The sequence below is a fragment of the Centruroides sculpturatus genome, unplaced genomic scaffold, assembly GCF_000671375.1.
Source record: "Centruroides sculpturatus isolate CEXI.00-Female unplaced genomic scaffold, Cexi_2.0 scaffold16, whole genome shotgun sequence".
In the NCBI taxonomy this organism is placed as follows: Eukaryota; Metazoa; Arthropoda; class Arachnida; order Scorpiones; family Buthidae; genus Centruroides; species Centruroides sculpturatus.
In genome coordinates, this window is record NW_019384548.1 from 470,131 (window position 1) to 484,961 (window position 14,831).

Sequence of the window (14,831 nt, forward strand, 5' to 3'; positions counted from 1 at the left end):
AAGTATGTATAAAACTAAGAGGTAGTGTATACAGTGTTTGATAATCAACAAAAGTGTTTAACATATAGTAAAAAATACACGTTTTATGATCAATACATCATATACTACAGAAAATCACTCATAAGATTTTTATACAAAACAAACATCTCTCAACTTTAGATCTTATAGTATTAATTAATATTTTTCTGTAGTTTTAGATAATTTTATTTAAGTATAAAATACTTAAACAAAATTTAAGTGTTAATTCATTTTTAATATGTTAAAATATGAAATATTACAAATGTTTAAACATGACAATCAGAAAGATTCATAAAGCTTCTGTAGAAAATAAATAAAAATTTGAACAAATTTCATTTCATTTTGAATTTTATCACAAAATATAAGAATTTTTTAAAATCTCATATAAACTATAATAATGCATAGCTTTATATATTGACTTTTTGTATATTATATAAAAAATTTATATTTTCTTATAATTTATTTATTAAATATATAAATCAAATTAATTAGTATATTATTAATTAATTAATTATCTAACCTGAAACATGAAGAGCTTTTAAGAATACATGTGTTCCTATACCTAATACACAAATAACCAGACCAATATAATTCATTGTCGTCATGGAATCACCATTATAATGTATTGCTAAATATAATGTAAATATTTCCTAATTAAAGAAAAATTAAAAAATTAGTAAATATAAAAATGAATAAAAATACAACTTAATTATTCTGGAACATTAATTTATACCTTTATTATTCCTGTTATAGACAGAGTTAAACTTGAAGTATACCTTAGCAGTAAATATTCTGTTAATTCCATTAAAAAAGCAAGCATTGATCCTACAAAAACACATGTCAAAGTTCTTGTTACAACTGCTACATCACGGTAACGAAATACTTTTTCTGAAGTTGAAATTGGAATACCTATAATTATTTCATATCATATTACAAAAAGTGATAAGGTAAACAATTTTAATCATAATCTTAATATTAGTTATTAATGCAATTATCTAAACTTGTAATCTTATCACTATATTTACTAAATTGTTTCAGAAAACATTAAAATTGAATAATGTTACCATTTGCTAGTGATTTTTCTTTAAATACTAGATTTATTCTAATAAACAGCACAACTAGATGAAAAAGTTATAGGCAGCACTCTGTAATAGTAAGAGAGCTGTCTATTGCAAAAAGATAGAGCTTATTGTAAACTCAAAAATTGCATTCAATTCAGCATTGCTACTCTTACTGTATATTATAATGAGAGTGTTAAGTGTTGTGCCATTGTTCAAATAATAATAATAATAATTCATAAATAAAAAATTACCAGATTTATTACATTAATAGTCACTCTGAAATGATTACTTGCACCAAATTTCCAAAGAATAGAAATAATAGTTGTCCTCTAACAGCAAGTGTACTCTAATAAACAGTGCAGTTGTAAGAAGAAAAAAGTTATAGATAGTCTGCTGTAATTGTTTGAAACTTATTCATATTTTAATATACTTTTTTTCTTGGTTATAATTATACTGTTTTTGATTAAATTATCATTATCAATTTGATCTAAAAGTAAGCAGACAATCTTGTATAAATAATATTCAGAAATTAATTTTAAACTTAATTAATTGATTTTTAATTACAGTAGAACTCCTCTAATCCGTTACCTTTGGGACTGGGGGTATGGTCGGAACGCAAAAAAGGTTGGATTATCAGAAAAAAGTAAAATAAACAATCTTCCCTTTGTCCAGTCTTTGTAACACTGCTAATTTTTCATTTAATGAAAGAGTAACGTGTTTACGTTTCACTCCTGGCATGTTGAAAACACACACAATGTAAAACATATACTGTAACGAACACAGAAGAACGCTACGGACGGTGAGTCACTGACGAGTCGGGACAAGTTTCTCAACTCCGACCACGGTCGGATTAACCGAAGTAACGGATTAGCCGAGGGCAGACTAGAGGGGTTCTACTGTATTGATATTTATACACAATGATGACATCTTATAGCTTTAGCAAAATTACTGTAAAAATTTAATTAAAAAAATAGCATAATTATGACAAAAAAAAAATCCAGCAGAATTTAGTTAATGTAAATGGAATATAATTCAGATTTTGATTTGTACTTTATTCTTTACACCTATTCTATTATACTTTATCAGCTTTCATCAGATCATACTTTTGAAATAAATTATAGAGTCTAAGTTTAATAAATTCATATTTCAATTTACATTATATTAACATGATATATTAATTAATAACACAAGAAAAAATTATATTTGTAGAAATCAAAAATGATTATATATTTTATGGGATCAACAACAATCATTGATTAATTATACACATAAAATATATAAATATCAAAGAACGATGAACATATTTCAAACAGTTTTACTACAAAAAATACAGTTTAAAAAAATTTTTCTCTGTTTTTTAATATTTTAATGAACTTGTTGCAAGTTTCATGTGTCTCTTGTGCAATTCCATTCGGTATTCAAATACCTAGAAGACATAATTGTACACTGTACACAGCAAGTAGAAATAATTAAATTAATATGCCTCAATGTCCTTAATTTATTATAATCTTATTTCGTCCACTAGTACGTATTTTCTATTAACAGGACTTATTAAACTGAGCTTCAGTATCCTTAAAGATACTGCAACTCAATTTCACAAATTATAAAATTAAATAAAAAAATAATTTTATAATCTGTGAAACTGAGTTGAGATATCCTTAAAGAAAGTTTAATAGGTCCTGTTAATAGAAAATACATACTAGTGGACAAAATAAGATTATAAGTAAAAATAATTTTTTACATTTTGTAGGCCGCTATGATTTTATATGTTGTCTATTATCAAATACATAATAAATGTGCCTTTATACTCCTTGAGAGAAATATCTAATCTCGATGTTCAAATTTTTTACAAGTAGTCAGTATAAGCAATTATTTTACTTCAACATTTCCCACAGGAATTGAAGAAAAGTTTGTGTTAACTTTTTTATTTTGATAACATTCATAATTTACTTGGCATTAGTCTCTCTTATGACTGATTTGGTGCTGAAATTCTCATGTCTTGGCCTGAGATCTTTTTCTTTTACATAATCAACCATCAGAAGAGATTAAGTAAAAGAAAACTTTTCTGCTGGTTGAACTATATTTTGTAAGCATAGAATTTTTAAAGATTTTTGAAAAACATTATATATTTTTAGAAACAATGAATTCTTAATGTTTTTCAAAAATCTCTAAAATTCTATGCTTACAAAACACACATTGCATAATAATTTTGTTAAATAGTTTCATCATCATATGGTGATATGAATGACCTACTTCCAGAAGTCAAGTTTTGCTCAAAATAGTCAACATAGAAAAATTTCAATGCCAATAGCAAATCAAATGTTCTCTTATATTATAATTCATAAAAAAGCTTAAAATGATAATGGATTACAAAATGATTTGTATCTGTTACCTTCTATCATTTAACTTCAATGTAAGACATATCATTCATACTAAAATGTAACTGCAACAATTATTTATTGTAACATCGTTACAATGCCAAGTTGCAATTTTTTGTCACAAATGTTCTCAATTTTTTTAGTAGTGTCTGTAAATCATACTTTTCCTGTTAGAAAAGAGTTGTTTCAGTCATCTAGCTAACTCCTTTCAGGGAAAATTTTTGAGTTGAAATAACATGATTTCCAATTTGCACTGGAAGTTCATATATAGTTAATCTGGGCCTCCTACTCCTAAGCTTTCTGGTCTAAACTTTCATCTAGCAAACTCTGTTCTTGAGATTAAGTAAAGACAGACAGGCAGACACACAACTGACAATGGAAATTTATAGGTCTACAGTTTTTTCAAATTGCAGCCCAATAATACACATTTTTATTCTTAAAATTATTGTATGTATTAGCTGTATGTATTAACTATTGTATGATGTAAAAATTGTTGTTCTTAAATATGATTAAATTCATTAAGACAAAAACAGTCTTAAAAGTGATATACCATATAAATCTTTTATATTTGTAATTTTAAATCCAAAATGGCTATTGTCATCTGTTTTATCTGAGTTTTCAGATAAAACTATATATTATATATTTCTACTATATATATGCTATATATATAAACTATATATTTCTACTGTATATTAAATCCTTTATATATTGGGTGATCAATCAACTGAAAAGTTTACTTGTAAAATGTAAGATGAGGAAACTAAAGACACTGAAAGTTGGTGGCATCTGACTGATTCATCATACATCAACTCAAATGAGAGATTACCTATTGTTGTTATTTAAATTAAGTTTAAGTGCATAATTGAAATGCTTTATACAGGCAGTTTCCAACCTTTCCTTGACTTGTATACCCCTTGGCAGCCCATTTTCCTAAATTGTACCCCCCTTACATTAGAACAGTGGCGTATCATCCATGGAAGCTGTGGAAGCACCACTTCCCTTGTATTTTCTAAAATATAAATACTTATTGTGCAATTATTTTCATATTTTAACGACTTTGAATTAATTAAAATTAATATTTTATTATAACCACCTTATGTATCTTATTACAAATTTCTATACTACATGTGAAAAAAATGATAAGACTGTTATTGTGTATTCAAATATAAATTCATATATGCATATTCCCAATGGAAGCGCTATATTGTCAAATACTGGATACTTCATTGGCAAAAATATTTGAATCATGTAAAGCAGACAGATTATACACACTCATGCAAGCACTTTACAGAGCAACCTCACATGGTTTAGCTGGTGGATGCTATACACCAAAATATCATATAATGCTTCCAATGATTCTATCCAGTGCTGGCACAGCTTTTCTATCATCAAATGTCACCGCACACCACTGCATCAGAAAAATATTTGGACTTTATATAGTTGTATTTTAAACTTATCGTAACTGTAAATGAATAGAGTGATGTGGCAAGGAAGGTACACAGGGCACTGAATTGTTGAAGAATAAAAGGTTATCTGTATAGATACAAATGTTTTGTGCTCAGTATTCTATGTACTGTACAGTGTAAGGCCATTAAGCCGTGGTGATTGGGGTCCAAACTGCTTAACCGTGGCTTAGGTGGTCCACGGATTTACCGCGGATTAACTTTGTAGCATTGTAAGGTGTGAATTGGTTACAATGGCGACCTCCATAATGCTGACACTCAGCATGGATAAAACAGATTAATACTGTATTTGAATTTCATTGTAAGTTATTTTATTGTTTACTGATAAATAAAAGACTAATCTTTTATAAACACCTCTTTGAAGTTATAAGCCAGCATTTAAATATTTAATCTACAATAGTGCATAGCACGTCAATCACAGACATTCGAAATGCCAAAATGACAATTGTCAACAACACCTGTCTCGAGGGTTTGAGAGGCCATGTCGAGGTCCGTACGATCCAAAGTGTCAAAATATTGGAATCCAAGCTTTCTGAGCAACTTAAGCAAATTCACAAATTACTGGCCCGTGGCTTAATGGCCCTACACTGTACTTTTCTATTTATCACACCATTGCTCTTTGAAGTTGGTTAATAAAAAAGAAACTAATAATAAATTGTATATATGTATTTAAAACTCAGAAGATCAATTTATTGAATTCAAGTTATATGACTTTGTCAATGTCCTCAATGAAGAATCTGAATATTCTTATAATACATCCGTCATTATCAATTTTTCTTCACATACCCCTAAACTACCAAGTTGTACCCCTGGTTGAGAATCACTGCTTTATATTATAGAAAGGAGACTTTTTGCATAGAAAATTGCACAAAAAGTTACATAGTGAAATTACCAAAAAATTAAGGTAACAATTTATGCAAAATCGTCTGTACCTATAAAGTTTATGTTTAGAAACTTTTTATTAAATGCAGTCCACAAAATCTGTGTAACAAAACAAGTTGTAATAAGCAAAAAAATATCTGAGGCAAAACATTCAGCTGCAATTAAAAGGAAATTCAATGTCATCTTTAAGCATTTATCTAAAACCAAATAAATTTACACTTCCATTCATACAAGTATGAAAAGAATCAAATTTCATCTCAAAATAAATAACTAAAAACATTTGCTATTATAGTATTTTAAATGTTATCAATAGTAAATATCCTGAATTCAACATTGTGCTGTTACCAATAGAAAAAAATACCTCATTTTTATATAGATACTGCAAGAATAATGAAAAAATGTACAATCACTAAAAATGCAAACAAAGCAAGAAATTCACAAAAATGTGTGTGAACAGAAATTTTTACCCTCAAAATTAAGATGTGTCCACATAAGAGGATGTATAGTAACCTACTTCTTGCAAGTCCCATTTCATTTGATTATCCAGTGTATAATATATACAAGGGCTATTTTATTTGCAGTAGCAATTAGTTACATAATTAGAATTAATGACAAAATATCTACAAATTCAAAAATTAATAAGATTTTATTAATAAAAATTATTATTATATCTGCTTTATATTGAATTTTTGCTGTGTAAATTGTATAATCTTAATTTATACAATTTACATAGCTAAAATTCAATGTTATAAATTTTAAAAATTTATTATATATCAGAAAATCTCAATTCAATTTATCAAAATAAATTTAAAATAAAAATTATATAATTTTTAAATGTTGTTAAAGCAAATTACCTTCAAAGGCAATAGAAAGTGGCAACAAACCTAATATCATCCATGGCTGCATATGATACATCATATCAATTGGATTTCCTAAACCTATAATAGAAATATACGGTATGTAATACAATCAATTATTGAATAAATAAATAAAATTTAATAAAATATCATTTTCTGAATAAGTTTTATTACTAAAAATTTATATATTTAATACAGAAATCTACAACCTTTCATTTGCAGTAAGGTCTATTAGTTCTAGTTGATTTTCAAGTTTATTTACTTTGAACTATTCAAATATTAATGATAAAACATGTCAGTGAAATAAAACGCAAGCCATATAAATATGCTGTGAGCCACAGGTTTAGGTCCTGGCTTTAATATATTTAATTATACTAGATTAACATAACATTGTAACTGGACAGTAGAAGCTTTGTATTCATGCATACTTGCTGTTTAACTTTTGCAACCATTTTTCATATTCATGAAGATAAAATTTGCATATTTGCAGAAGTTTTAACAAATACAACAAAACAACAGAATGAGACGATTAAATAATTTTTTTAATTTTAAATACTATCTATTGCAATTCATGTTCTTGACTGTTACACCAGGCTAGTGGATACTACCCTAAGTTCCATTAGTATCTTAAATTTCTTGCATTATTACAGCAAGTGCACTTATGTAGTAGTAAATATTGTGTTTTATATCAATATACATCATAAATGTCAGTATTGTATTTTATAAATGGATTTTGGTTAGTTTTTCTTTTATCATCAACAAAGTTATCTAAATAAGAAGACTTTAGTAGCAAAACTAGAGAAATTATAAATTGATATAAATGTAAAATATAAATCCTATACAGAAAAACTATAAAATCCATGAATATCTGATCTCTGAAAATTTGAAAAAGTCAAAAAAGGTGTCAAAGATAAAATTAAAGTGATAGATTGTTTTCAGGGAAGAGAATTAGCACCTCAAGCTTTTGTTATAGATGAATCTCCCATAACATGCATTGGATGTCTTAAGTGACAAAACTTATGATTTATATATATTCTTATTAACTTTAAAATGTATTATATTTTTGTTTTTAAATTATATTATGTAAAATATATTATTTTTAATTTTGAATTAGAATATCTTAACATTTTTTTTTTTCATTCAATATATTATGTATCAATAGAAAATGTTTATCTTATTGTTTTGTAACAAACACTGCTTAACTGTGTATGTATTTAATTTTTATTAAAATGAAACTTAGCAAAGAGCCTTCAAGTTTGTGTTATCAGGGGCCCTGAACTCTCATAATCTGCCTTTGTTACTCCCATTTTCCAAACATGTCAACCAATACAATGGGATTAATAAACATGTTGGAAAAACCAACTCAAATTCTTCTTCAAATTCCAATGCTAAACCAAAATGGAAATTGAATTTTAGAACCCAAGATAATAGATAAATATCTTATCATACAGCCATTTGGACAATAATTTTTAAATATAATATTGTACAAAATTTTAAAATGCAAATTAAAAAGAAATCATGATTGCTTGTTGCAATTAAAAACACACAAAAATCAAAAAAATACTTTTAACATCCTTACTATTATACACAAAAGCTTTAAAACTTTCCTTTATCATGCCTAAGTATCACACTTAGCTATCATACTTGGATTCAATCTTATCGTTAAAATTAGCATTCCATTTTTACAATTGGCTATTTTTGTTAAGTTACCCAAAATTGCTTGTGTCTGTAATGAAAATTTCTACCAACAAACAGATAGTTGGGTCTGAGGACAGAAGAACACAGAGTGCTTATTACATAAAATCATAAGACATATTTCTTCCCTAGAAGCCAAGTGGTTTGATCTGGTAAACTTAAAATCCCCAGAAACACTGTGTTCTAGGTTGTTCATTGACAGTAAGTCCCACGAGGTAGAATGGCTGTTAAAACCATTACAAAAAAAAAAGTCCTATCCCACATACAACATAGAGAAAGCCCTTGCTAACTTCTTGTGGAATGTTATAGGAGACCATTGACTAACAAGTACTTCTTCCTGTGATGCAAAAAACAAAATAAATGATAGGCTAAAGAACCAAGCTATGACAGATACTGTCCCATAGAGTTGATGTCACTGTTTCCATCAATCCAATATTTGAAGTGACCATAATCACCAAGATGTTTCTTTTGATGCTAAAAGCTTTCTCTATATGTCACTCTAAGGATTAAAGAAGCTATTGAGTCCATAGTTAATAACAACTATGTTACAGTGAGTAATATCATTTTACTTAAAGTGACAGGGTTATCTATGGGTTGTCCCCTTTGTCCTGGTTGAAATCTTAATGAATAATTTATAGCATAAGATATTCTTTACATCTCATCATTGCATACCCTACACTATATCTCCAACATGTGGATGATATTCTCATTGCCTGGAATAGAACTCATGATCAGTTTAATGGGTTTGTATCAGCACTAAACATTATATCATTCCATAAGATTTATTGTTGAGTCAAAAAACTGCAGATAATTCCATCCTGTTTCATGAATTAGATATTTCCCTTGTAGGGCCAAAATTAACATTTGGTATATACCACAAGTTTGATGCCTTAAAATACCATAATAAAAAGAGATACATTTTATAAATTATTATCATATTTGAGTTACAGATTCAATTTCCATTTAAGATCATTTATTTCTTAATTCTTTCAATAAACTTACTTAATAATTACATAATTATATAATATATATTTGTGTCTCAAATATGTAAATTAATTATTAATAATTTAATTTAGTCTAAGTCATTATGTAATCCAGTTAATTAGTTAATTAGTTTCCTTTCTATTTTTGCATTTGTAATAAATGTTTCAAATTAAAATTATTTAAGCATTAAATGAAGCCTAGACTAATATAATATTTAAGACTCTGCATACTAAACATTCATATCGAAAGATTATCTTAGTTAACAATATAACTAAAACAATTTACAAAATTATTTAAATATTCAGTATATTACATTTTTTTTAATTTTTTGAAATTAATTTCAAAATTTAATTTCAAAAAAATTAAAAAAATGTAATATTGAATATTTAAATAATTTTCTCAATTCCATTTTTTAAAATTCTAACTAGGGCTATTTTTTCAACCAGAACACATTACACTATACACATTGGTACACATACTGGCAGGCAGTATGCAAAATGTATCAGTAGCCAGTATATAGTACTGGCAGTTGTTCAGTAAAAACAATACCATATGTTCAGTCACCATATATGCATACCAGCAGTAATTTTTTACAAAAATAGCACTGCTCCTAACATAATATGAAACAACAATTTCACAAATTTTTTATAAAAGTATGGAAACTTGTGGGATTTTTGTAAAATTATATCAAGAATTATTTTGTCATAAAACTTAAATTAAGAAAAATGTATGAAAAACCCTAAAAAATTATTTTCTAACATCAACATGAAAATTTTATAAATTTAAAGCATATAATGTCATTGGTAGCTTATCACACAGGTGCAAGAAGCACACACTTGGGAGCAGAGTGTCAGGGACATTCGAAAGTTAGCAGTTTAAAAAAATAGATACATTCCGCAAATCTCAGGCACAGATATTTGTTTATGTTATACACAATAAGTACTGTTTTAAAGCCAAATTATTGCTGAATTATATTGGGCTATATTATTGCAACTATTAATAATTATAATTAAACTAAAATTTATCAAAAGATAATTCCCATGCCTATCTCTAGGCCAAATTACTTAACATTTAATTATTAATAATATAGCCCAATGTAATCTGACAATCATTTGGCTTTAATCAAAAAATTTTAGATGTTTGTATTTGTATAAGCACTGTTTTATTCTGATTACTGGTTACAATCAACAGCCAAGAACGATTCAAAACAGTAAAATCCACTGCATTTTAGTTTATTATTAGAATCATACCATTGAATATTAAAAATTATCATTATTTTATTATCCCAGTTGATACATATAAGAGGAAAAGCATGGTAATCAGTCAAAAAAGAACTGCCAAGATTTTTATGTTTTTAGACTTAGGGACATCAAAACATCAAGACATGCAAAAAAAAAGTTGGGGGTTTTTTGTATGTATGGATGTTAGTGTGTATGTGTGGGGAGGACATAATTTTGTTTACCCAGTTAGAAGCTTAATAACTCCTGCTTCTAACTGAGTAAACAAAATAAAATAATGATAATTTTTAATATTCAATGGTATGTTTCTAATAATAAACTAAAATGCAGTAGATTTTACTGAATCTGAAATTTTGCAAGGAGTTTGTGTATTAGAGTTATTGATGCTATTAAACTTTGGTGTTTAAAGATCAAGGGCATGGAAGATAGAGTGGGGGTCATGTGTCATATCTTGAGTGGGATTAGACTTAATGAAGAATTTACTCATTATTAGTATTTACAATTTTTTTTTAATATTAAACTCATCTATATCCTCAAAACTAAACTTTTTGTCATTTTATAATAATTAATAATATAAAAATTTTTTAAATAAAATTTCATAACAGATGGCACTACATACAATTTTAACTTTTTTGCCTGAAAACTTGCACCTCACTGCTGGTTTTTTTTTATTAAGTTATAAATTAATTTGATAGTATTATTTATTATTTAGAACAAGGAGACCTCAAAACTGCCACTTGAGGCCCACCAAATGCCTCATCTGCCACTGACTAATGTATAGTAAAACTGAAAAATTTTATAAAAACTAAACAAAGTGAACTAAAAACTGACATAAAAAAATATTTTTATAAATATTAAAACATATCAGGAAGCAAAAGAACAAATGTACCACTGGCTTATCTTGTAATAATTTTTATATATTTATAAATCACAGTGAAAGCAAATACTTTGAAAAACTGGACAATGAAACAAATAAATAACCACAGTACTTTTATCTAGTCCAGTAGCTTTATTTCTCTATAAAATAAACGTTTTTGAACTTATTTTATAGAAAAATAAAGCTGCTGGACTAGATAAAGATAATGTGCTTATTAATTTGTCACAGTGAAAATTTTGAATTTAAACAATATGTCTATTAAACATAAATTTAAATCTTATTCTTACTGAATTGAATTTTACNTAATATTGAATATTTAAATAATTTTCTCAATTCCATTTTTTAAAATTCTAACTAGGGCTATTTTTTCAACCAGAACACATTACACTATACACATTGGTACACATACTGGCAGGCAGTATGCAAAATGTATCAGTAGCCAGTATATAGTACTGGCAGTTGTTCAGTAAAAACAATACCATATGTTCAGTCACCATATATGCATACCAGCAGTAATTTTTTACAAAAATAGCACTGCTCCTAACATAATATGAAACAACAATTTCACAAATTTTTTATAAAAGTATGGAAACTTGTGGGATTTTTGTAAAATTATATCAAGAATTATTTTGTCATAAAACTTAAATTAAGAAAAATGTATGAAAAACCCTAAAAAATTATTTTCTAACATCAACATGAAAATTTTATAAATTTAAAGCATATAATGTCATTGGTAGCTTATCACACAGGTGCAAGAAGCACACACTTGGGAGCAGAGTGTCAGGGACATTCGAAAGTTAGCAGTTTAAAAAAATAGATACATTCCGCAAATCTCAGGCACAGATATTTGTTTATGTTATACACAATAAGTACTGTTTTAAAGCCAAATTATTGCTGAATTATATTGGGCTATATTATTGCAACTATTAATAATTATATAAATGCTAAGTAATTTGGCACTAGATGCAGACATTAGGTGCCATCTCCTGCTAAATTTAATAATTATAATTAAACTAAAATTTATCAAGAGATAATTCCCATGCCTATCTCTAGGCCAAATTACTTAACATTTAATTATTAATAATATAGCCCAATGTAATCTGACAATCATTTGGCTTTAATCAAAAAATTTTAGATGTTTGTATTTGTATAAGCACTGTTTTATTCTGATTACTGGTTACAATCAACAGCCAAGAACGATTCAAAACAGTAAAATCCACTGCATTTTAGTTTATTATTAGAATCATACCATTGAATATTAAAAATTATCATTATTTTATTATCCCAGTTGATACATATAAGAGGAAAAGCATGGTAATCAGTCAAAAAAGAACTGCCAAGATTTTTATGTTTTTAGACTTAGGGACATCAAAACATCAAGACATGCAAAAAAAAAGTTGGGGGTTTTTTGTATGTATGGATGTTAGTGTGTATGTGTGGGGAGGACATAATTTTGTTTACCCAGTTAGAAGCTTAATAACTCCTGCTTCTAACTGAGTAAACAAAATAAAATAATGATAATTTTTAATATTCAATGGTATGTTTCTAATAATAAACTAAAATGCAGTAGATTTTACTGAATCTGAAATTTTGCAAGGAGTTTGTGTATTAGAGTTATTGATGCTATTAAACTTTGGTGTTTAAAGATCAAGGGCATGGAAGATAGAGTGGGGGTCATGTGTCATATCTTGAGTGGGATTAGACTTAATGAAGAATTTACTCATTATTAGTATTTACAATTTTTTTTTAATATTAAACTCATCTATATCCTCAAAACTAAACTTTTTGTCATTTTATAATAATTAATAATATAAAAATTTTTTAAATAAAATTTCATAACAGATGGCACTACATACAATTTTAACTTTTTTGCCTGAAAACTTGCACCTCACTGCTGGTTTTTTTTTATTAAGTTATAAATTAATTTGATAGTATTATTTATTATTTAGAACAAGGAGACCTCAAAACTGCCACTTGAGGCCCACCAAATGCCTCATCTGCCACTGACTAATGTATAGTAAAACTGAAAAATTTTATAAAAACTAAACAAAGTGAACTAAAAACTGACATAAAAAAATATTTTTATAAATATTAAAACATATCAGGAAGCAAAAGAACAAATGTACCACTGGCTTATCTTGTAATAATTTTTATATATTTATAAATCACAGTGAAAGCAAATACTTTGAAAAACTGGACAATGAAACAAATAAATAACCACAGTACTTTTATCTAGTCCAGTAGCTTTATTTCTCTATAAAATAAACGTTTTTGAACTTATTTTATAGAAAAATAAAGCTGCTGGACTAGATAAAGATAATGTGCTTATTAATTTGTCACAGTGAAAATTTTGAATTTAAACAATATGTCTATTAAACATAAATTTAAATCTTATTCTTACTGAATTGAATTTTACAATAGTCATAATTTTATTATTATTAAAAACTTGCCTATTTCTTTTTTCTGAATAACAAGTTGTGCTAAAGTCCATCGAAATCCTGCAAGAAATGAAGCACTTAACACAAGAAGAAAACCTTGCAGGTTAAACTGTGTTGATTGATAGGTAAACATAAATAGCCCAACAGCAATGAGTAAAACAACAGCTACTAATGAACACCTCTGAAAAAATAGCAAATATTGAATTATCAGTCTTTATTAAAAAAATATATAATTTTATTTTATAGAATTTATTTTTGATTAAAATAATAATCTCTCTTATCACATCAAATATATTTTTGTGAATACAAATTTATTTGTATATATATTTATTTACTTATTTGTTATACATATAATTTACATCACACAGTTTTTAATAATGATAAATAAAAACTCTCTGAAACAATCATATTATTATGAAATAATTTAGAATTTGAAATAACATAATTATTGAATATTTTGGTATAAAATGCACTTACAAAAATTCAGAAAATTAACTAGTGAAAATGGTTATGTATACAACTGTGATAGTCTCGTTCCATAAACCATTCATAGATGCCATTAAAAGTTTCAGTATAAAGTACAGTGGCTAGAAAATATAGTGTCGAAAGCGCTTATATTCCTCCATTATAACCGTTCGGTCCATACATCGAGGTTAGTGACGTCACAGACAAGGTGGCGCTGATGTCAATCGTAGTGCTACTTTCGCTTTGGCTACGTGATATCCTTTCTTACAAGAACATCGAAAGCGATTAAATTTGTGCTTGTAAAGTGAATAAATCCTTAGGAAATGGCTGAACAGAAACTTTACTGACTTGTGTATTTCTAATTTATAGATATTACTCTACTGTAATTTTTAATTCTTTTATTTTTGTCGAAAAGGGTGAGAAATCTACATGCATATTAATCTGTAATTTTTTAAGAGAGATTTTTCAAATATAA

The 14,831-nt window shown here is 26.9% G+C and overlaps 1 protein-coding gene across 1 annotated transcript in view; it reads right to left on the reverse strand.

Annotated features, from left to right (window-relative positions):
* Window positions 1–533: 533 nt before the first annotated feature.
* The window catches only part of LOC111623555 (solute carrier family 35 member C2-like), a 38,011-nt gene continuing 23,713 nt past the window's right edge, over window positions 534–14,831 (reverse strand). The window contains exons 5-8 of the mRNA XM_023366170.1: window positions 13,904–14,072; window positions 6,657–6,740; window positions 752–927; window positions 534–668 (exon numbers count right to left, since the gene is read on the reverse strand). Of these exons, the coding sequence (XP_023221938.1) occupies window positions 534–668; window positions 752–927; window positions 6,657–6,740; window positions 13,904–14,072 (564 nt within the window). The remainder of the gene's footprint in view (window positions 669–751; window positions 928–6,656; window positions 6,741–13,903; window positions 14,073–14,831) is intronic.